The 23,776-nt window shown below is 40.9% G+C and overlaps 2 protein-coding genes across 2 annotated transcripts; both read right to left on the reverse strand.

Annotated features, from left to right (window-relative positions):
- Window positions 1-1,747: 1,747 nt before the first annotated feature.
- ndufs4 (NADH:ubiquinone oxidoreductase subunit S4) lies at window positions 1,748-16,821 on the reverse strand. Its single transcript, XM_049001042.1, has 5 exons — window positions 16,670-16,821; window positions 14,738-14,816; window positions 5,730-5,902; window positions 3,835-3,908; window positions 1,748-1,945 (listed from the first exon to the last, which is right to left on the reverse strand). Exons 1-5 carry the CDS (start codon window positions 16,750-16,752, stop codon window positions 1,842-1,844), a joined length of 513 nt encoding a protein of 170 aa, XP_048856999.1. The 5' UTR covers window positions 16,753-16,821; the 3' UTR covers window positions 1,748-1,841.
- A 604-nt stretch (window positions 16,822-17,425) lies between these two features.
- LOC125728027 (follistatin-A) lies at window positions 17,426-23,188 on the reverse strand. Its single transcript, XM_049005068.1, has 6 exons — window positions 23,005-23,188; window positions 21,649-21,840; window positions 21,132-21,350; window positions 20,556-20,780; window positions 19,943-20,173; window positions 17,426-18,504 (listed from the first exon to the last, which is right to left on the reverse strand). Exons 1-6 carry the CDS (start codon window positions 23,096-23,098, stop codon window positions 18,416-18,418), a joined length of 1,050 nt encoding a protein of 349 aa, XP_048861025.1. The 5' UTR covers window positions 23,099-23,188; the 3' UTR covers window positions 17,426-18,415.
- Between the last annotated feature and the right edge of the window lie 588 nt (window positions 23,189-23,776).

Here is a 23,776-nt window from a genome sequence, read left to right on the forward strand (position 1 = left end):
AGACTTGTTATACGGATTATATGACGTATTGATTTTTTTTTTTAAACTTGCGCATCCCAATCAGTACTTCGACAGGACAGCCAGGCAAAATATGTAGCTGCATTAGTTCAAGGAAGAGAGATGTTAAGAAGCTGGATCCAAGAGAAAGCGGGTGGACTCTGCTTATGAATTCACCTGTTGGCGACTGCTATCAACATATTCTACAGACAAACAGACATACAAGCATCTGCATAATAAAATAAATCTGCCACCTCCTAATGCAAAAGTAGTTTTATGGATTTTATGTTTTATGGATGGATTATGGATGGATGAAATGTATATTATCATTGTGTTGCTAGTAATGCACAACTTATCTTCAAAGTAAAATGAACAAATCCACACCGACAAATTAATCATACTTTCGTAAGTCGCCATTTTATGCCAAAACACATTTATAGGCTACAAACACAAATATTAACTGCTACACAAACTAAATGACAAATATATGCAATGGCGATTAATCAGTTAGTCTTTCAGGGTTCATTGTCAGTGCTTTTTCGCTGTTTTCCCGAAGAAGGGCAATTCGAATCGGTAAAACACCAAACTGTATAGTCTAACAACTAATGCACCAGAACAGTATGACTGATCTTCTATATATGTTTGATGTATGTGAAAAGGGACACAATGCACAGACTGGAGAAGATGCACTATAGGCAGAAAAAGCTGATTTATCAGTGTTATCCTGCAGGTGTATCTGGCTAAGTGCCGAACTTTTCAAAATGTTGAGTACTCTCAACCACATTTGCTCAAAAGGAGCCTAGTGCAATAGCTTGGAAGAACAACAAGTTATGAAGAAGCTGACGCATTGTAACGTCACCATTTTAAACAATTAAGCTGTATGGTGAGACACAATCGCTGTGCTTGATGTGTCTTTGCAGTCTGTGGCCATGCGGGCTCCCTTGCGGTCCATTGGAACCTGGGCTCTGCAAGTTCTCACATTTATGGGGGTTTTTCCTGAATCATACTGTTTTACTCCCACAATACAAAAACATGCTATACAGATGACCAGGGGATACCGATTGCTCTTAAATGCAAGATGTCCCAGGCAGAGTCTGGTATCAGAGACCATCTGGCGAATCTCTCTGCTCAGTCGCATTGATTCCTGGGAGAAACCCTGGATCGTCGTCCTAGGTGGACATGCAGGAGCAGAGCTCATTTTCAGAACAGCTGTATGGAAAACTGAAGCTTATACTGCAGCTTAAAAGGAAGAAATTCGAGCTTCAGCTGTCATCATTCACAAAACTACTTCAACTCTGTCAATAAATAAAAGTCATAAGAAACACATGCAAGTTAGCAATCAACAACTGCAGGGAAGATCTCCCATTACCCATTGTAAAGGCTTTAGTGCCAATTGCTAATCACAGAAACAGATTCTAAAAATGCTTTTGACCATGATTAAAACATGGCAGTTATACTAATTGTATTTCTCTCTTCAATCACATTGCATTCAGAAATGGACTAAACAGGAAATTGCCACTTAAGATAATTTTGTTTCACGCATTTGAAACTGGTGCACAGAACCCTGTTAGGCAAAACAATTTTCTGGGCCCAAATGCCTGTCAACTTTTTTCCAGATAAACTCATGGACCTGGAGACATTAAAAAAAAAAAAAAAAAGGCATTAAATATAAATCAAGTGTGACAATGAAGCACATTATGATTCACTGAATAAATCAGTAGAATTTTAGCTGAAGAAATACAAAGCCCAACACATTGTAAGTAATTTTATTGAGTCATTAATAAGAATATCGGTGTAATACTATACAACTTTCTGAGACTAGCCAGACAGAAGACTGAAGCTACTCATTTTGTTGACACTCTTGTCCTTTTGTTCCAGGAAAAATTGGCTCCATATGATTTTGATTTCGGAGTTGGTGACTTCTTTTCCATTACTTCGTAACTCCAACCTGAAAAATCAAAAATAAAATTATAAATCATAAAATTAAACATAAACCAATCAATGAAATATAGTAAAGGAAAGCCACAAAGACATGGAATGACCAGATTATGGCTACAAGCAAGAGATTAAATAAAATCTTTTAGTTATAATACAGCGCCGTGTTTCCACACAGAGGAGAATGAAACTGCAGCCTGTAACTCAACACAGCTCCGCGGAATATATATAAGGTACTGGCAGCGACCATAAAGTAATACTTGTCTATTTCAAATCACATGGCACCACAGATTAATCTGACTGAAGTCTTAAAAACTGCCTCAAGATCAGATTGACATGCACCCAAAACAGGAATATAGATTTGTTCAGAAATAAATACTTGAAAGACCACAATATTTGACGCATTTCACAGTAAGTATTGAAAAATGTTGAAAAGTGTCAAAGGAGACACTAGCCTGAATCAGGATGTATTCTTTTTGAACATAAGTATTAGGACGCCTGGCCATTACACCTACAGAAACTTTTATGACATCACATTCTAAATCTATAGGCATCAATATGAAGTTGGGTCTCCCCTTTGCAGCTATAACAGCTGCCACTCTTCTGGAGAGGCTTTCCGTTATATTTTGGAGTATTTCTGTGGGAATATTTACCTTTTCATCCAGAAAAGCATTTGTGAGGTGAGGCACTGATGTTGGGCGTGAAGCTCTAGCTCACAATCTCCGTTACACTTCATCCAAAAAAGGGCTGAGGTCAAGGTTCTGTGTGGGCCAGTCAAGTTCTTACACACCAAACTCACTCAACCATGTCTTTATGGGCCTTGCTTTATGCACTTGGGCACAGTCATGCTGGAACAGAGAAAGGCTGTCGCTAAACTGTCCCTATAAAATTGGAATCATGGAATTGTCCAAAATGTCTTGGTGTGCTGAAGCATTAAGAGTTCCCTTCACTGGAACTAAGGGGTCTAGCCCAACCCCTGAGAAACAACCCCATACCATTATCCCTCCTTCACCAAACTTTACAGTTGGCACAATGCAGTCAGGCAAGTAACATTCTCTTGGCATCCACCAAACCCAGACTCGTCCATCAGACTGCCAGACAGAGAAGCGTGATTTGCCACTCCACAGAAGACGTTTCCACTGCTCCAGAGTCCAGTGTTACACAACTCCATCCGACACTTGCCATTCTGCTTGGTGATGTGAGGCGCAAATGAGGTGAATGCAGCTGCTTGGCCATGGAATCCCGTTCCATGAAGCTCCCAGTGAAGTTTTTTGTGTTGGGGTTAATGTCAGAGGAAGTTTGAGAATCTGCAGTTATTGAGTCGACAGAGCATTGGTGTCTTTTAATACTATGCACCTCAGCACTCGGTGACCCTGCTGTTACTTGATGTGGTCTGTAACTTCGTGGCCAAGTTTATGTTGGTTCTAAATGCTTCCATTTTGCAGTAATACCACTTACAGTTGACCAAACTGACTTATCGCAAAGGTGGCACCCTATGAGCCTGTTCTTTCCCAAATGTTTGTAAACCTGACCGCACCGATAGATGCTTGATTTTATACACCTGTGCCGGTAGGTCTGAACGAAACGCACAAATTCAGTGATCATTATGTCATTATAGTGAATAATCCCTTCATGCATATTCATCTAAGGTTTCTCAAACAACCAGCCTCCCTGCTCTTCAGTCATCACTAAGAATTACATAACCCATAGATAATCCCAAACCTTTCCAAAGGAAAAAAATATGTTTAGACTGGCCAACATGCAGTGTCATGTTCTCAGGTTATGACTTTGCTAGACTTCCATGTTGACATTGGTATCCTCAGTAGTGGTAAGGGCTCATTCAAATGCCCTCATAATCCCACTGCTCAAATGCACTGTGTTCTAGCCACAAGCCCAGCTTACCGTTCTTTTCAGCAAATGCAACAGCATCTCCTTTAGTGCTGAACGTAAGGACCATGTTGGACAACGGATCAGCCCTAAGACAGTATGAGGAAAACACAGCAAAAACGTTAAAAAGCATCAGAGCACATGAAACAAAATAAAAAATTCAATTCCCAAATAAGTAGCCGCACATATGAATCAATCCGAAGTCCAAAACACTCACTTCTCTGGGTGGTGAATAGGGCTGTCACGATCATGTCATGATATAATCGTGATTACAAGACAAGTGCAATTATCACCAGGGCTTTAGATGACGGGTGAAACATATGTCCGGACGCTGGCTCTTTGGTACTACAGTGTTGCTGGTTTGGTCATACTTTTCGCAATGTGAAGTCCAACACCTTTATTAAATATAAGGATACGCCAAATTTATACACATCACTAACTTTTGGGAGTCACAACACACATCTCATTAATATCTTAGGCACAACAGTAAACTGCGTACCAAACCGGGCGTAAGTAAACATCTACATACTACCAAATAACCGGCGTCCGGGCAAATGTTTCACCACTTATCTACAGCCCTGGTGATGATTGTGCATGTGCCCTATGATTGCAATTACATTGTGACGTGATCGCGGCAGTCCTGGCGGCGAAGGTTAAATAGCACCTCAGGTTGTAAAAACAAGAAGGGCGTACCAAAAAGTATGAGCAAGACACCACAAGCACACGTTAATTAGGCAGCAACTAATTTGAAGAAACGACGCTTTCAGGGACGTGTGACTGGGCACAGGTGTGCGCCGTGAGCTGTACGTTAACACCCATGTACCAGGAAGCTCTCCAAACATTACCAGCACTGTTTTTAGCCATTATTACACTTACATAATACTAAATTATTCAATCAGAAGTCTGAGGAACACTACGTGGGTCCTAACTGTAGCGAAAATACACAGAATAAATTCTCAAAGTGCTCTTTGGAAGAGGTGTACTAAGTACATATTAACTACCTAAGGTTCTCTTCGATGTAATACTGAAACTTGTGATGAAAAATTAGAGCATGCACAGTAGACTGCCGGGAATTTTGGCTGCAGAAGGCTTTCATGAAGCAGTGGCTGAGCAGAAGAGTGGTCTGGTCTTGGTCTCCACTTTGAGACCATGAAACTCACTGTTCATATATTCAAGTGTAGAAAAGCAGCTGTTCAAATTAATTGTACATTTTTATTTGGCTATTAAGTCTTTGTGGAGAACAGGCATCCCTGTTTCAATATAAAGAATGGGTAAGGATTCCAATGCACCTGCTGCAGATGGCCAATAAAGAATCAATCTTAAGAGGAAGGTTATACGCCTCTAACACCTCAGCTCTCCTTAGTATTTATAAACAGGCGTTGGCTTTGTCTTATTTCTCTGACATCAGAACTGGCCACTGAAACAGCAACACTCACACAGCTATGTAAATAGCCTCAGGTCTACAATACAACTAATAAACTATGTGTATTCTAGCCCATTATTGCATCAGTTCATATATTTTATAGTGTAAGCACATAGTGTTTTAGGTTTATTTTAAACAAAACAGTAAACATGTTTGCCCACCATTTATTAGTGCAGTGCCGCATATTACCATTTCCTGTGTTCTTTCCATTTACACTCCCTCATCACTCACCTGCACATACCAAATGTCAAGTTATGTGACAAAGTGATTTGCGTGGGTGTGATGCTCGCTGTTAATTTATGTGTGAGGTTGGGCATGCATATTCCCCGTGACTGACTAGACTCCCATCCATGGCGTGCCCCTGCCTTGTGCCATAAGCTGCATGCCATTGGCTGAGGAGGTTGGAAGACAGATTGATTAGATATAATTGTGCTGTATGATCAGCAGGTTTCCTGGTGGTGAGTGACAGCAGGCGAGATGTTCTTACGTGGAAGCCCAGCCCATCAGAGGATTTTCCCATCTTTCCTGGGTGTCAAAGGCTAACTTCCACTTGCGTGTGTTGTTGACCCCAGACTGCATTGCTGTGCGTGCGGGCACGGATATGAGAACCCTGCGCCCCTTCACATGCTCCTCTGGCACTCCTGTCAGCGGCACGATGTCCTAAGGGGAAACAGAACCAAGGCAGCAATCTCAGTCAAGAGCTTCCTAAAGGAGGAACTCAAGCGGGAAACCGCTGCATTAAGTATGACGGCCACAACCGGCAAGACCTGTGTGAATATGCTGCACGCGGGATAGCTTCTTCAGGCAGTACCCATTTCAGGATTAAACATCCATCACACCAGGTTAGCCATCGATGTATGGAATTCCGTTTTACTCACACTCAGTTTTTCATCATTTTATTAAACAGCTGTAATCCTCTGATGACAGAGGAGTGACAATCTGAACTTGTATATTAAAAATAAAGCTAGAACAGATGTTCTTTTCAACAGGAAATCCAGAAATCACTAATTTTCTTAGTTGTAATTGTGTGCTATTTCATATCTTTAAACAACATATAAAGATATTGAAGTTTAATGCTGGTAGGGACATATGCAACGCAAAAGATCAAACTAAGCCTCGAGAAAACATCACGTCTTCAGTTGCAAAACTGCGTTAGACCAGTAGCCATGCTGAACTATGGAGGCCACACGATAACATCAAAAGTCCTTCAATTTGGAGAAAAGCCAAAAAAAAAGAAGGTAGAGCTTATGAACCTTGTTGGAGGAAAGGGTGGGGTTGCCTGGGGCAGCAGACGTCAACAGCTGAGCCTTATAATACTACATGGTACGAAGATCAACATGCCACAATAAAGAGGACAATAATGGCTGATCCTGTCAGACACCAAGGCGTATGGGGCCGTTAAATGTGCAGTCTGATGGAAGCGCACAGATACTCCCTTTTGAATAGAAACTGTCTAGACAGAAGGTTGATTTCTGACACGTGAAATGCATCCTAACAATCTGTTGTTTTCATTTCCTTGGTGATGAAGGCCTCGCTCTTTTAAACAGTATTTATAGGGTAAAAGGGGAACATGGGCAAAACGTAGCAACAGTTTACATTAAAAATAAAAAAAAAAAGCATTTACATTGTGGACTGTTTGAGGACTGTTCTGGGGTCCTCTTCCAAATTTGCATAATTGCAAAGATGTGTGATACAGATGAAACTTCCCTGATGAGATGATGACACTTGTTGACTAAAAGGTATAGTGGATCAGCTTGTGGGGGCTGGGATTGCTTGATGATTGAACTGATGACCTAAGGTGTGGGGGGTGGGAGGCATAGAAAAACAAACTAAGAAAAAAAACTCCCTGTAAATATATATATATATTTTTTTTAAAGATTCCATTCTGTCTATTCAGAGATCTTTAAAGAGAGACCATTTTGGGGACATTCTTCAGCAAACAGGACCTTGGCAGAAGCCCCCTGCCCCCCCCATGTCTTACAGGCCACTCTACTTTCAATACGAGACTTTCATACATTTCAATGGCCATCTGTACTCTTTGAAGTTGTATCTATCATTGCCTGTCATCAGTGTGCTGACTTGTCAAAGACCCGCTTAGTGAAAACAATCCGTCTCTGCAATATGCATTTGTGCGTTTCTCTGATGCTTATGCCTGGGAAAAGACTGAAGCATCTAGAATATCACCACATAAATTCACAACTTTTAAGTAACTCTATTCCTAATAGGAAAATACCTGGACTTCAGCTTGTTTCTGCAAACCCGATTTATCAGAAGACTGCACATTTTTAAACCAGCCAGTTTCTGGAATACAGAAGGAGCATGAAAAGAGCTGTCTGTTGCCCTAATATCTGACTGATGTCTGTAGCCGCAGTGGTGTGAAGCACAAGAAGGGATGTTTATCAAGCTTATTTCTTCGTCAAAATAGGATTAATGAGAGGGCAATTCAAAAGCCCAAATTTATATCATGTGGACTGGTTTGATATAGTTCAGCTAAGTATTAAGGGAAGCTGGCAAATCCTAAACAAAACAGATTCACTAATAAAATATTTAAATCATATAATCAATAAATCAATCATTCGTCCATCTTCTGTACCCGCTTGTCCATTGCAGGGTCGTGGGAATCTGAAGCCTATTCTGGAAGCAGCAAGTACCGGGCAGGTAATAACACAGGGCGCAATGCCAACCTATCGCAGGGCGCACACCCCATTCACACACACACCTACAGATAACTTAGGAACTCCAAATGAGCTTAGCATGTTTTGGGGGTGGGGGGGGGGGAATCTTTCAAAACTAATTGACAGTGCAATGATCAAAGTGAGACAGAAGTATGTTTTGAAAGCTGTCCTGTTTTGACGGAAAGGCAACATCCCCGCGGGTTAGAAGGTAGGTGACCAAGAGTAACGAACCACTGTTTCAAGTCAAGTCATCAGAAACAGATCCAAGACTCTTAACCGAAACTGAGGGTGGGCGGTGGCACCGAGGTCGTTAAACTACAAAATAATAATCAACAGTGCGCAGACAACCGGAAAAACAGCTCAGGGCTGTAGCACCTCTGTTTACTAGGCCAGGAAGAAGTAAAATAGCTGGTTTCTGGGAAGGTAGCAGAATACATTTCAAACATGAAAAATTCTTAGGTAATGGATAAATATTAAAAGGAAATATTTAGGTTTAAAAAAAACATCTTAAGTTCAGTTAAGTTCAGGGGTTTTTAATGTTTGTGTATCCAAGTCTGTTTTTAGCATCAGAGATATAAGCTGCATCAAGAGAAAAGCCAATGCAGCCTAAAATAAGGGTCCACATTTTGGAGAGAAAGGATTTCATCCGCGCCCAATGGAACCAGGTCAGAGAGAAGGAAGAGAGGTGCTTAAAGCAGATTATACTCGCAGGAGAAAAAAAAAGTTACAGAAGCTACAATAAATTATTCTCAGCCAAGTCAGACCGGGGGTAGGAGACAGTACTGAAAGGAACTTAGGAAAGAAATTATGCTAGGTGACGAACGAACAAACATTTGCCCAGCGAGTATAGTCCGTATGAGCCTAGACAACCTGCTTATTATGTCTGTGCATCTATCTATCCGTCCAATCAATGCACTAGCTAGGCAGATGACTATTCTAATTTTATTTAGCAGATTATTGCAGCACTTATGTGAACATTATATGTACAGATATATTGTACTAAATGAGCTCAGGTGAACCGATATGCCAGTATGCTGAAGCAGTCAGGAACCATCACATTCATGGGCTTTGATCCTATGACTTCATTCAAATAACACTTTGCACACTGATATTCACAGGTAAAAAAAGTAAATCAGGAACATAATATTTGAAGTTAACGCAGTAAGTTGATCATAATCAATAAGTCGGAGGTCCATTTCCTGTTCAGAGGACACTCAAATTCTTTCATCGTATGACAATTTAGATCATGAGGACCGAATTAATGCACATACATTTAACAGCTGCCTCTTCATTGAGCACAGTCTCTCCTGAATTTCAGACAGGTATGCAGTGGTAGCCGACTTATTTCCACTTGACTGCTTAAAAACTGACACTCCTCTGCCATCAACAAAGCTTAGGAGCGAGCAACAGACTCCAACAGCAAACCTTACGTCCCGCCCTGGTTGTATGCACCCGACATCACTGTCTTTATGAGACAAATACATGTGCTGTCCTGAGCTGCAAAAAGGTCCGGGCATCCCACGCAAAAAAGGCCGCTAAACATTTAACGGCGCATCCTGAACCTAGAAAGGAGGAGTTTATAGTGTTTAACTGTAGATGCAATTGGGGGATTAGCTAGATAAAATGAGCAGCATCAACTAAACACCTAGAATTTATAAGCAGGTTACAGTAGTTAATGATCCTTCGAAATGCCTTAATTTATTGCAGGATATTTAAGCGATTAAATGTAATAGAACTAAAGCCACTTCATACCTAGAGATTTTTATCAGAAGACATCACACACATTGAACAGTGAAAAGACCAAACGTCTATCATCAAATAAATAAATAAAATGAAACAAAAAGCTGCCACAGATCAGAGACATGGCCCAGGGCATTTTTATTGTTACAGACAACTACAGATAAACGAGATATAAATGTGACATAAACCAGCAGGCATAATTTATTCAAACCAAAAAAACGAAAGCACAGACGATGCAGAAACCACCACCAGGAATAATAAACAAGTTATTACAGCCACAAAAAAGAAACGCATTATAAATTCAGCCTATTATCTGACAGATAAAAAGTCTAGACTTTTATTATGTGGCCGCAAAACACGAGGAAAAAGCCAGGCAGCCTCTCGGAACAACGGACAATGGCCCGGCACAAAGCTCACGACGGTGGCTAGAGTGCGGCATTCCCAGGAAAATTAGGGGCGAAGATGAGAACGGGAAAAGCCACTCCGCAAGCACCTTTCTTCCAGCACGTACAGGAAGCATAATGAGAACTATGAAGTTTGACACTATTCAGAGCCCTACAATACCTGGATATGCAGACAGAATGGCGGGCTTAAGGGATACGGAGGGGGGGAAGAGCCGGCAAAGTCTTCGTCATGTGGAAGCGTGTCTATATTTCTGACACCTCCAGTGCTTCCAGGAATAAAGAGCATGGGAGCTGCCTGGGTACGGCAGCCGTCTGGACCCACCGCGTAATGCATTGTCTCCAAAGCTGCTTCTTACAGTGCACTACTGTGTGGGATGGAAACGGGGCCCAATTAAATACCATTTACCTTAATGAGCCTGAAGCATAAGAACCGCGGCCCTCCCAGTAGAGTATTCAGTGTTCTAGCAGAACCTCATAGTCCAGCAGAAGTAGAGTGACTTTTCAACATGATGGTATCTGCCCTTCCAGAAAAGGTTGCGGAGGAACTGACAACATGCACAGCATAAATGAAGCCACAGTTAAAAGGCTTCAATTTACAATTTCCAAGCACCCACCTCCTCATTAATATTCAACATATCTAGTTCCTTAATCGAGTTGCTGTGGCCTCACGCCCTTCTCTGATCAGCAGGCAGATTCAGGCAAAACCTCTATCTTGCTTAAAACAAAAACCGAGCTTTACTAGCAGTGCCAGAAATTTAATTCTGAAGTCAGCTGCACAATTATGCAAAAAACAAATTACAATGCATATTGCAAATCTACCTTGAATCAATAAATGAGTTTAAACATAAAAAAATTACAAATACAACATCCTTTCCAGAGAAAATTTCTACGCAGTAAAAATGTCCATGAAAATGTTCGCGGCTGTACACTATGCCTAGATATTAACAAGCAGACATAACAGAAAAAAGGCTATGAATCAAGCCTGAATATAGAATCTCGGTAGCTGTATATGCAAATTCACTTAAATATTGTAAAGAAATGTTATATATTTAATCCATCTACGTTACATTCCGTTCTCTTACGAGCTAAACTCTAGGTATTTCAGGTGAACATTCCCCATTTAAAAAAAAGTTTTATATTCGCTTGAACTTTTGAATATTTCAGATGCTGGAAGCCTTTTGTTACGCAACCCGCATCCCAGAAAGCGATGGGACATTAAGAGCAATATGACGGGACCAAGGCAGAGATCAGCAGCGGGGACCTCCATACAGGCAGGGGGAATGTTTTTAAGGACAGGAGAGCCCCACAAGCTAATGCATCAGCCAACAGGCTGATATCGAAACCTCGATCGGTAATATTTTTAAGAACCACCAGTGGAATTTTAAAATGCAAATAAATCACATTTATCACGCAAATTTTACACTAGAAAAGGAGTTATGTAGCAGAATTTTGGCATAGGGGTTAGAGGGAAAAAAAAAAAAAAAAAAAAATATATATATATATATATATATATATATATATATATATATATATATATATATATATATATATAAATCAAACCCAGTCATTGAACCTTAAGGATGCGACGTGACTCATTTGGGTCCTGCATACTCATTGTGCCACGACCGCGGACATCAATGACGCTCCCCCATGGCTCTATGGTAGCTATTTACGATCACACGGTCGTATCTATAACGAACAAGCATGACTGGCAAGTAAGGAAACTGAAATGGCGTGGAAAGCATGCAGGGAGGATCGTGAATGGCATCCACAGGCACGGCAAATGAGATTCATGCACGTCGTCCTCCACAACGTCAGCAAACTTACTGTGCTCTCTCTGAACTGACGGCTAACATGCCGTCAAATCAAACTCCAACATTATGTGAAATCAATTTCTGAATCGATAGTTTGCTTTTTGGGGAACTCCCCTTGTCCTAAGGAATTAATTTCTCAACAACAAGCCACCCTGTTTTAAGTAAACAGCCAGATTGTTAAAAGCTATTTGTTTTCCATTTGTTTTCAAATGAGGTTGAGTTCTGATAATTACAGTATAATAATGAGTATGGGTTTAATATGCCCAGCTGTTTGGATGCTGTCACACACAGTAAGGCGGTGATGTGCCTGCAGATTAAACAGATGGGATCTCTCACACAATGTGCAGAAATGTAACGGTACAATGTGGAGTATCGCTGCATCAGGTCACCATATCTATACACAAGTCAAATCAAAATGTAGCTACTATGTTAAGTTCTGTATCAGTTTACCAAGGATTTACACAACTTCAGCATTAATTAAAAATTCTATGCAGATCCATCCTGCAAGTTTTTTCCTCCTTTTCACCTCAGATAATCAGTATTTTAGACTGGGAATTGTATTCTATTATAAGACGGCAAAACAAAACCCATTCAGACAGAAAATGAAGCAGAAATGGCTGTCTGTTTCAGTCAGAGCCAAATCATTTCCAAATGCAGTAAGGCGCAACTACTTCTGAGCCGAGACCAATTCGGTAACTTATCCAGGTGAACGCATACTGTGAAATTTAACAACCCTTAGAGTGCCCATTTCTCCAGAAGCATAATCCCCCTAAATAAAGGTTTTACTTTCCCCCCAACTATTAAATAAACAAAATTAATTTCGTAGGAAATGTACAGTCTTGGCTAGCTCCCTCTTACAGGCATATCTTCTGACCCAGTGTTCAAGACCGAAGCCTTGAAATTTCTGCACGGGAATGCTGCAGCAGACAAAACAGATACTCGAGTGTGTGTGTGTGTGTGTCTGCGGAGGAGGGGAGCAAAGCCCAATTTGGGACAGACCAGTCTTCCCTGATGGGCCCTTTTAACTTCCCACTCGGAAACGCCCTTGACGATGGCCTTTAGTTTTATCTGCATTTCCATGGGATGGAACTTCAATTATGAAAAAAAAGTTTTTAGTGACAGAGAAACAAAAGCAGTAAGGTTTTCTGCACAATAATTGTTAAAGGGTTAATCTCCTGGACAATTTAAATTTAACACTGATGAATATTAAAGCATGTTTATCTTTCTGTTAAATGACATGCGGGACGGTGAAGCTACATGGGGCGGCTCCCTCACAAGGCCCCTCCAAGGCCTGTTTTTAAATGAGACTTTCCCCTGTAGACTGGCATAACTGGATTATTTGCCCCCACCATGGCGGGTATTGTACGGATAATGAGATGAAACGCTGCTGAACAGAGTGGACAGTCGCTGCATGCCTAATCAGCACGCTGGCACAGAGACGTGCCCTGAATACCTGTCCAACACATCCTCTTCAATGCAGCCCCCCCCCCCCCCCCCCCCCCCCCCACTTCGTCCTCTTCCCACTTTGTTAAACGTCTACGTGCCTTCTGACGAGTGCCATCAAAGGACTTCGGGTGCAGTTGCCAGTCTCCGCTTTGCTCTACTTGGACTATCCTCTTCACTTTGGCGGGGTGTGTTTGGGGGGTAAAGGGATGCCTGCCATGCACAGATCCACGTCGCCAGCTATCCAGACAGCGTCTGTAGCTGCACAGCTCGCCCAATCCAACGGTGACTGCTGGCAAAGGACAGCTAGGATGAACCCCTAGGACCGGGCTGCTCTGACACGTGTCTTTAATCACTAACGTGACGCAAATTGACCATTATATTCCACAGAGGGGGAACCTGTGCTGACTTCATAAACCCACTAGAGAGATAAATAATGACACCGTTCACTCTGGAGGCTGCACAATGCTTTTACAGTCAAGCAATTAATTAAAAACGATTTAGGCCGACAGCAGCGACCGCGCTGCCACTGAGTGCCAGGGGGAAGAGCAGGTCGCCGCGGTGATGGTCCTGCCTGGCTCGCGGTCGCGCCGCACTGTGCGGTTCCGAAAGCAAACGGGCCAACTGTCCCCCACCAGAACACGGCTTCCCTTCCGTTTCTGTATGGAGGGAAAATTAAAATCTGAAAGCTTCACGTCTCATGCAGAAATCCCACACTGTGACCTTTGGGCACAGACTCTGGACTGGCCCCATCTCTCACCACCTCCCCCAGCCCCCCCCCCCCCCGGCTCTTTTTACGCACCAGTGGTCCCAGCCAGGAGCTCAATGTCCAAGACAGCCAAAGCCTGTCTGCCAGTGCTGCCACAGTCTGGGTCTGGAGAAACCACTTTAGCCCCCCGCCCAACTCCAAAAAAATACATCTAAGCATCAATATTTCTCTCTGTCTGCGCACTTGAAAGGTTTCCACCTGCTGTTACCCATCTGAGGCACGGTGGCCGAGCTTAGAGGCTGTGGCCAGCAGCGTGCAGACAGGAGTGACCTGGACAGCAGTGCAAGTCAAGCGATCGCTGGTGACAATATTGAGGTTTATTGCACAAGCAAAGAGGGCTAACACTTCTGAAAAGCTAACATTTGAGAAAAATGGAACATAACTAATGGCCGGATGAGAAACCTGTAATGCTACCATTGAATAGAGTAATTAAAACACCTGCAAATGAAAGAACTTCACAATAAGGTCAGACTTAGGATCTAGGCAGAGAGAACAGCCAGAGGACCTTAGAGACCACCCCCCCCACTCCTCCTATACATGAGGAATATTCTGAACTTATGAGCTTCTCACATAACTGTCACATAACAGCAGACTGAATTCACAGATTAACTGAAAGGTACCATCCCCGTTTGAGAAACATGGATCCTCACCAGCTTCTCATCCACTGTGATGACCTGCGTGTCGGGTCCTTTGCCCTGTGCCAGGCTCCTCCCTGACGTGCTAGCCGCCCTGCAAACAAGTTACGGGCATGAATACACACAAGAAAATGTCATACGAGGATATTTCAAAATAAATGAAAAGAGACACCATAGAGGGTTTGGGGGGGGGTGCACTGCAAATCCATTTTCTCCCCCATTAGTTCTGTCTGCTGAGTTTCTGGCAGGCCCTGTTTGGCCAGCTCACAACAGACTGCAATTTATGCTAGCTGGTCGCTCACCATTACCAGGAAAGTGCCGATGGCAAGGGCTGATTGTGCCGGACCACGGCAGTGTACTGGTGACCAAGAGCAAACACTCGCCATGCTGTGGACAGACTAAACTCTCCTGACTTTCTCCCTCCAGAGTTATTGGAGGACAAGACCGGTTGGGGTTGAATCGACTGAGGAAAGAAAAAACTAAAAATGCTGAAGTTGTAGGACTGAAAGGCATTTGCAAGCAGTAACGTGCTGGGCATAGCTTTTAAAACATTTTTATAGACAAGTTCTCAAATAAGCAAAAATGTTTTAACACTTCACCTGATTTTTTTTTTTTGAATAAACAACTTTATCAAAAGGGCATTGAAGAAAATTCTGTTTCACTACCACAAATATCAAGCTTAATCAGACAAGACAGTCTGATAAAGTAAACCATAAGTCAAAGAGTAATTATTATATAAAGATGATAAACAGGGAAAAACCAGACCTGTTTTGAATATATTTTATTCCTAATGGAATATTAAAGCAGATACGACCAAGGCTTTCCTCAGAAAAAAACTCATGTATCTGCATTTTAAAAAATTCCAACATGGATCAACAATATATATCATCTGATATTAATAGGGTTTCTGGTGTGAATGGCAACTATGTTTCATTATGGGGGGCATTCTTTTCAGTTTGCCTTAGAACTAACAGAATGTAATGCAAATGTTTCTGCTTAAGAGACCCAGCTCTCAAAAATTACATTTGCATCACTACAGAGGGGACCAACAGTGTAACTGTTAAAACAGTGTTTGACAATCGTTTTATTTACTGTTAACTTACAACTAACACTTTCAAACAAATTATAAGTTAGCAAGTGTTAAACTGTTCGCTCAACTGAGTTACGGTACATCATCGGTGTTAACTATTTTATATCGATAAACGGAAATTTACCAAAAATAAATATTTTTAAAAATACAAAACTATTTTACGATAGTTTACTTCTTATACAAATAAAAGGTCGGTCCGTTTAAATGTTACCATAATATCTATAGAAAATGTGTATTTTTATATGTCCATTGCTCAAGATGAAAGGTACTCAGATGTTCGCTTTTAAACTCCATGGCATTTATAAAAATATTCGGAAAAAGCACCCGAGAATAACCGGCATCACCTCGCTGGTGACAGAAAAGCTGGGTCAAAATGCAACAAGGCTTGTTTGTCGGCATTTACAAGTCCTATGTACAACAGTTACAGCTAGCTAGTACACGTACTTGCATATTTAGTGCAATTTTAAAAAGGCACCTTTATTTTAACTATTCAAAGCACCCAACCGTGTAGCATAGCCTAGTGATCAGAGTACACAGTTAGCCAGCCACCTAAAGTAGGTACCGAGGTCGTAACAAGGGCATATACACAAGTCGGCTAACTGGCAGTTATGTAGCAGAAGTTGCATAAACAGTCAACCGAGGCTATGACTATACATCTTTAAACAGTTAGATGCTGTTAATCTGCCAGTAAGTTCTGCATGAAAATGTGCTTGATATTCTACAGCGAACTTCGTCGTTTACGTTAGCCATTCCTAGAGGGCTACTGTAGAACTTATATTGTACTATGAACCACTGCTTTTTCCCAACTCGGTCAGACAACCAAAAATAATACAGTTGACTTTGTAGACTGCACTTACCGGACAGTAGGTAGCAAAATTTTAGAGGACGAATTCACCACAGGGAGCCGCTTCGCAGCCAAATACAACACAGTAGCCGCCATGTTTAGCCGGAACGCGAAATAAAAAGTACGACAAGCAAAGAGGTCCAAACGCAAAACGATGCGTTTTGGGGAGCAGCAGGCACGAAAGCCGGTGGGAAGACTCAGGAATTCAAATCACTCTCCAGCAGGAGCAAAGCTCAGTGATATATGTATAGTGATATACTCAAGCAGAACAATTTTAACTCTTTCTGGTTGCAAGCTACTTACAACTTAATTGGTATTTTATTACATACAGGTACAGAGCCGGTGAAATGCAGTTATTATATTTACAGATTTTCCCTCCTGTGCATTATTACTACCACTAATGTTTGTTTTACGGATTTCTTTGAACCACCTGTTTATGAACCATACCGACATTTACTGGTACTCATCTCCTTCCAGTTTTTGTATTTGTTTCGTGCCGCCCGCGAATAGGACCTCAATAAATGTTTATAACATTGACAGATGGATGTTACTACTGCTTAATAACTTTATATTTTGCGTCGGTTGTGTGGTCAAAACTATGAATAAATATAAGGGAATCTCGAACATTTTTTACTTCTTCCCAACGTGGAAGGTAATCAGGTGGATTAATACGCTATTTTAGTTAAAGGACAGTAATTGTGCTTATGTTTATACGCTGAAGCGTTTATTAAATGTGTAAGTTTAAAGCAAAAGTAAGTGAAAACCAAACTTTAAGGAAAACATTTTATTTTATTTTCTTTCACGTTTCGTATCTGTACAAATTCCATCATAACTTTTATATACATTTGACATTTACATAAAAAATACAAAACTATATATTTATAACTGGATTTGTATTTGCCTTATATGTGAAAAATGTGAGAAAACTAGAGTAGTAAGGTCTGATACATTGTTTCATGACTCTATATTATCTGATTGTTAGCCCTGCAAGAGCAACATGGAGCAGAACATTGGCCAGGAGAAAATACAAACATTGGCAAAAATGGCATATAAAAGCTATTGGCACATTTTTGACAAAACCAGGTATTGTCTAAACTCCATTGATATTCTAATGTAGAAAAAATACTGCAACAGAATACTAATACTGATAGCGCACTGTCTTAGTCCTCTGTTCCCAAGATACAAAAACACATTGCTTACTTCTAGGGAAAATGGCTCATTAATTTCGCTGTGCTACACCACAAAAAGTATATTTGCAGAACCACTGACACAGCCCCTTTGGTCAGTTCTAGTGAGTTGTAAACAGACAATTCTGCACATCACTGGAAAGTGTCCAGATAAATTAACACAAAAGTTAGCATGCGTTTTCCAACATAAATACCTGCAATGCAGAAAATGAACGTGTTAAGCGGATATGTACAGCTCACGGGATGCGATCGGCAGCTTGCAGGAGATGTATACTTCACGTGATAACGTCATACCTCACAATAAATAACACTGCTTATCTTTGGACAAATATAACTCTTCATTACAAAAGACAGAAGCGACAATGACCAAAATCGGGCAATAATACAAAATAGCTTGGTAGATAGTAAGCCTGGCATTGTAAATGTATAAATTATTAAACATGAACATAGTATAAATAAACATCTATCAGACTATACTATATGTATACTTTTTAAAAAATAAATAAGCATACACATTTGTACAGTATGAACAAAAGTCATTGTCCTAGGACTGTCCCACTAGCAGTGGTGGTTTATCCATCCAGAAATGAAGATAAATGGATATAAGCCATGTAGTCCTGATCTTCATCTTCATCGTCATCCTCCTGGTCTTCAGTAATGGCTATATGGGAGAATACAGGGCAGCTGTTGTATAAATAGGGATCACAACAGCCCAGCACTCAGTGCATGTCTTCACAGGCCTGACCCCGCAGCCAGGGATGCAGTGTGGCACCTCAAATTATGCAGCGCAATTTACATAGTCTAGGAAGTAAGAACTGGCAAGGGGGGGGGGGGGGGAGGGGGGGTGGTGCATGTGAAGATTCAGTAGCTCAGGCCCATCTGACAGATTCCTGAAAGCAGAAAAACAGTGCTTTTCTGTTCTATCTTGTTCTCCTTTTAGTCAGCCCTTGTTGCAGTTGCTGATAATATGCTGAATGACACCTGCGCTGGACCATGATCCCTGCAGCAAAGCCAAGGGGCAGCATCGTTTGAGGTATTTTCTAACATTTTTACATAGAAACAAAAAACAGGAGAACCAAAAAAACAAAAGAAAAAAAAGAAAGAGACATCAAACAGCATGAACGCTTACAGGGCAACTGGTAAGAACGGACGCAGATTTGTGTGACAGGTTGATTTCTATCAGCAAAATAAAACAAAATTAACTTGCATACTTTAACAGCAAAATGCCATGTTATCAGACTTGTGGGGTGATCATTACATTGTTCTCGGTTGGAAGCAGATTTCAATGACAATTAAACATGATGGTCAGTTTTGATTCAATTGAGAAGAACTGCAGGAACATTACAAAATAATCGTGCAGGGCTGGTAGAATTTGTAGTGCAGCCAGGCAGCATAAACAGTAAGCCGCCGTTTATTATTCAGGATAAACTAGCACCAATGATGATCACCTCGTGTACATTATGAAATAAATGCACTTGTATTTTTCCAACATTTTTGAGGTGTATGTCGTCATCTCATCATAGACACACTATATTTTGAAAAATACCGTACTGATTACAATCAAAAGAAATTTCACACATACACATTTAACACAACAGTTTGTCTATGGTGTTAACAGGATTTTAAGTAACAGATTCACTGAGTGATAGTCTGTCTTAAGGAAAATAAATACATGGAGTGATTATTAAGGCAACTCACCACATGGCACATAGCAAGTCACTAAGACGACCTCATGCATAGCTATCTAAATTTACGATTGTTCCAAATGCAAAAATTTTATCGGCAGATTTTTATATTTCTGTTAGTTATACAACTTAAGACTAAGTGGTTGGACTGCTTCCAAAAATTAGTCCTTGGTTCAAATGAGTTTCTTTCGTATTCCTTTTGGATTCGAATTATTGCATAAATATGCAATATATATATATATATATATATATATATATATATATATATATATAAGGCAGCACAAGAGGACACACATATACTCCCCTTCCCAAGTCCTTTGTGTTGCTTAAACTGGGGGGTATGTGTGTATGGGGCGGGGTGGGGGGGGGGGGGGTCAGCAAGAATGTAGACGTGTCTTTCACTGGATTACTTACAGTTGCAAGATCCTGAATGCTTAACTTCCAGCAGAACCCCCATAGCACAAGCAGCCCGCTTCATGGTGCATTCGCTGGGATACGTGCTGTTATCGCTGGCACAAACAGACTCGTCCGACCGACTCTCTGGGCACGGCTCGTCGCAGACGGAACAGCGCCCCCTGTTCATCCTCGCGTCCCAGAGACACTTCTTACCCACGCTGCAGTGAATGTCATTACAGGACTTGGCCTCTGGAATAGAAGGAATATCAAAAACACTTAACCTTCAACCAGTTGAAATTAGATGCCACAGATATGGTTATGTTTACTAGTATACTAGAAGTGATCAGTACTTTTTATTAAAAAATGTGAAATGCTCAAATAGCCATCATATTTAAAATGTGAAGTAATGGTTTTCACAGCTGCAGTACCGTTGAAAGTACTGCAAGAGTTGCAAACGTATTTACATAGATACTTGCAAAATGATTGCACTATATGCAAGACTGGCCTCAAGTCTAAAAATAGGACACTGAAATACAATTATAAGTACATTTAAAGCCTAACCTAAAGCAAATATATTCCTGTGAAAATCGAAATGATTATTTGTGCAGTGTGCGTCTGTAGCAGTACTCACTGACGCATTTGCCCTCATATGCGACGCCGATCGATCTGCCCAGGAGGCACGTGGCCCGTCTCAGATGGCAGGCACTTGCATAAATGATGCCATCGTTTCCACAAAGGTATTGTTCCGGTGATGTCACCTCAGGGCAGATACGATTACAGGTCACGCAGTAGGCATTGTTGGTTTGATCCACCACGCATGTAGCGCTTCCAGGACAAAGGACATCACGGCAGGTCTCTGTAAGGAGGAAAAAAAAATAAAATCAACAATTAATTGCAGTAAAGCAATGTTACCCAGTCCAGTCCTCAGGGACCCATAGCCGGTCCACGTCTTTGCTCCTTCCGAGCTCAATCTGGCAAGAAAACTTACCGTAAATGGAAACGCTAGTGTCTCAAATCATTAAAAAAAATACTCTTCCCCGAGGACTGGATGGAGAAACACTGCAGCAAACAGCCAGAGGAGTATTTTTTTTAATGATTTGACATTCTAGTATTTCCATTTATGCACGGGTATATGATGCCTGTCAATCATGGCGTGAGAGCATCCACAGCTTCTTACAAACGTGATTTTAGGATTTTAGTCACTCACTCTTGCATTTGCCTTGGTACTGAATGTCGAGGTCAGGGTGACTTCTGCACTTCGCCTTCAGCAGGGCGCACTCGTCCTTGTACGTCTTGCCGTCGGATCCGCACACAGGGCCCTTCCAGGTGACGTTGGAGCAGTCGGGAGCACACACACACCGCGGCCTGCTCCTCTTACTCATCTTGCACCTCTTGCCCGGGCCACAGTCCACGTTGTCGCATGTTTCTGCAATTCAAATAATTATTAGGTAATTGGGTTAAAAATTAGGTTAAGAATCACATGAGAACGTGCACAGATGAAGAATACTTCACAAGTATTCAGAATAGTAGTTTGTGACTCAACGCGATTCTCAAGCCATCTTTCAGTGTCTCTGAAAAGCCTTACATAGAACTGCTGACAGAGATGGGTGGGTGTGAAACACTGTTTTAACTGACACGATGTATTTTTGCTTCGATTATTACATTTGAGTGTGTGCTTCACACATAAAAAAACTATGCCTGATCTGAAACCATAAAAATCCCACCTTTGCAAAGTATGCAGTTCGGGGCCCCACCATTGAAGATCATCCATCGAAACAGAGTGCTGTTAGGTACATCTTCCTCACTCCACGAGGTCCCCAGTCTACCGCTCCTACAACATTCCTCCCTACTCATTCCAGGCATGTAGAGGACCTGGCACCTTCCGTTCCTACCCTGCTGCAGCCAGCAGTTACCAGCTGAAAAAAAAGGCCAGTGGAATTAATGTCTGAGGCAAATGACCCAGACAGAGCACGTGTAGCCTGTATTAGTTTATAGTCTGCCCCCCCCTCCCCTCACTATTCTGTCTGACTTGGTAATGCAATGCGACTGTAGGGCATTTGCTTGTCTGATCCTTGTCTAAAGTTGATGCTCCATTAAATTTGTGAATGTCAATCCGTTTACAATTCTACAACAATCGTTAAAGTAGCCCACTAAAGAAACGTATCTTCACCGTGCAGAGACTAAACGAATAACATACATTTTAACGAGTTTCTTATTTAAATACAAAACACATATGCCAGTAATTTACATAAAAACGACACACGAGTTAATGTTTAAAAAAACTGACGGAATTTCTGAATAATAATAATAATTCATATTGTTGCTATTATTATGCAGTCACGCAACGTTTCTGCTATCTCACATTGTACAGCTGGTGGCCCTTTCTCATGTTGTCTGATCTACATGTATTGTAACTTTAAAAACTACCAATCAGATAGCAGCAAAGCGACTAACCTATAAACAAAATAGTCATTGATTCAGGTTTTCTATTTTGGACTCTTACGAAGTATTAATATTTAAATCTCGTAAAGTCACACATCTTCAAAATAAGATAATGAGAAAGTCGAAATCATCTATATTCAGGCATAGTTATCTACACTTAATTTCCCGATAAACTGCTAAGAAGTCACATGCAGAACACTTACCACGTGTTATGTCAGTATTAACTAATAATATTGGAAGTTTTTTTCCTCTCTGTTATATCCCAGAGTGAATAAGGTGTTTCCAAAGCTGATACTCACTGATCCGTAATTAAACCTTTACGCATGAATATATCATCCCGTATACAGCACGTCATAAACTTTAACAAAACACTACAATAGAAAGTTTCATGGTAATGTACTCCCAGAACGGTTTTGATATATATTCGTTACATATCCGTTTTAAAGGATGTTCTTATCTTCTTTAATGTATGAATCATATATAATTTACAATCACAACACCGGCTGAATGATTTAACGTGATTTTTTTTTTTTACAATTTGGTCAGGCTGTTGCACTCATCAGCTCTACCCCATAATATATAACATTTGAAAGCAAAATTGTAATAAGACTGCATTATGGATGAAAGATGATATTTACCTTGCACCTTTTGATCTTGTACGAAGTGACAGAGCCATACAAGTAATAAAAGCATGCCGGGACGGAGCTGATGTTTCTTTAGCATCCTTAGCATGGTGAAGGCAACGTGAACTGAAGTAATGAAAAAGACAGCGGAAAGTACTCAGCTTACTTAGGGCCGTGTTGGATGAATGTCAGCCTGTGAATGCAGCCTCTCTTTTAAATCTATAAGGGGTCTAGGGCCGACTGTCTGTTGTGGGCGGTCTCCTAGCTGCTGGGGGTGGGGAAAAAAGTCCCTCCAATCCCTATCAGGTGACTCCTCTAGCTAAAACTTTCCCTCGGTACAATGGTAGTAGCAGCTAACTTAATGATACGACTTAATGATACGATTATGTGTATAAAACCCAGTGCCTTGTGCACAATACACCCATTCGGTGAAAACTAAGAAATTAATACCAATAAAATATCTTCTAAAAGACAGACGAAAGCTTCCATCTGCTTAACATAACTTTAGTGTATTTAGCCGTATAAATCTTTATTATTATTGTTATTATTCACAACGCCAAACAAGCATTTAATAATATCTCCATTTCTATGTCGTTATCCCAGTTTTATGTGTGTTAACAATATTTCTTCAGACTGAGGTTTAAAATAAGACGATTAATATCATGTAGGCTATTTAATAAAAGATCTGCTTACAAATGTACATTTCAATCAACAAATACTGCATAATATTTTATTATGTTAAACTTCATATGATGTACTGAACTTGAGTTTGTTGTGTTCCTTTTTT

The sequence above is a fragment of the Brienomyrus brachyistius genome, chromosome 2 (assembly GCF_023856365.1).
Source record: "Brienomyrus brachyistius isolate T26 chromosome 2, BBRACH_0.4, whole genome shotgun sequence".
Classification (NCBI taxonomy): Eukaryota; Metazoa; Chordata; class Actinopteri; order Osteoglossiformes; family Mormyridae; genus Brienomyrus; species Brienomyrus brachyistius.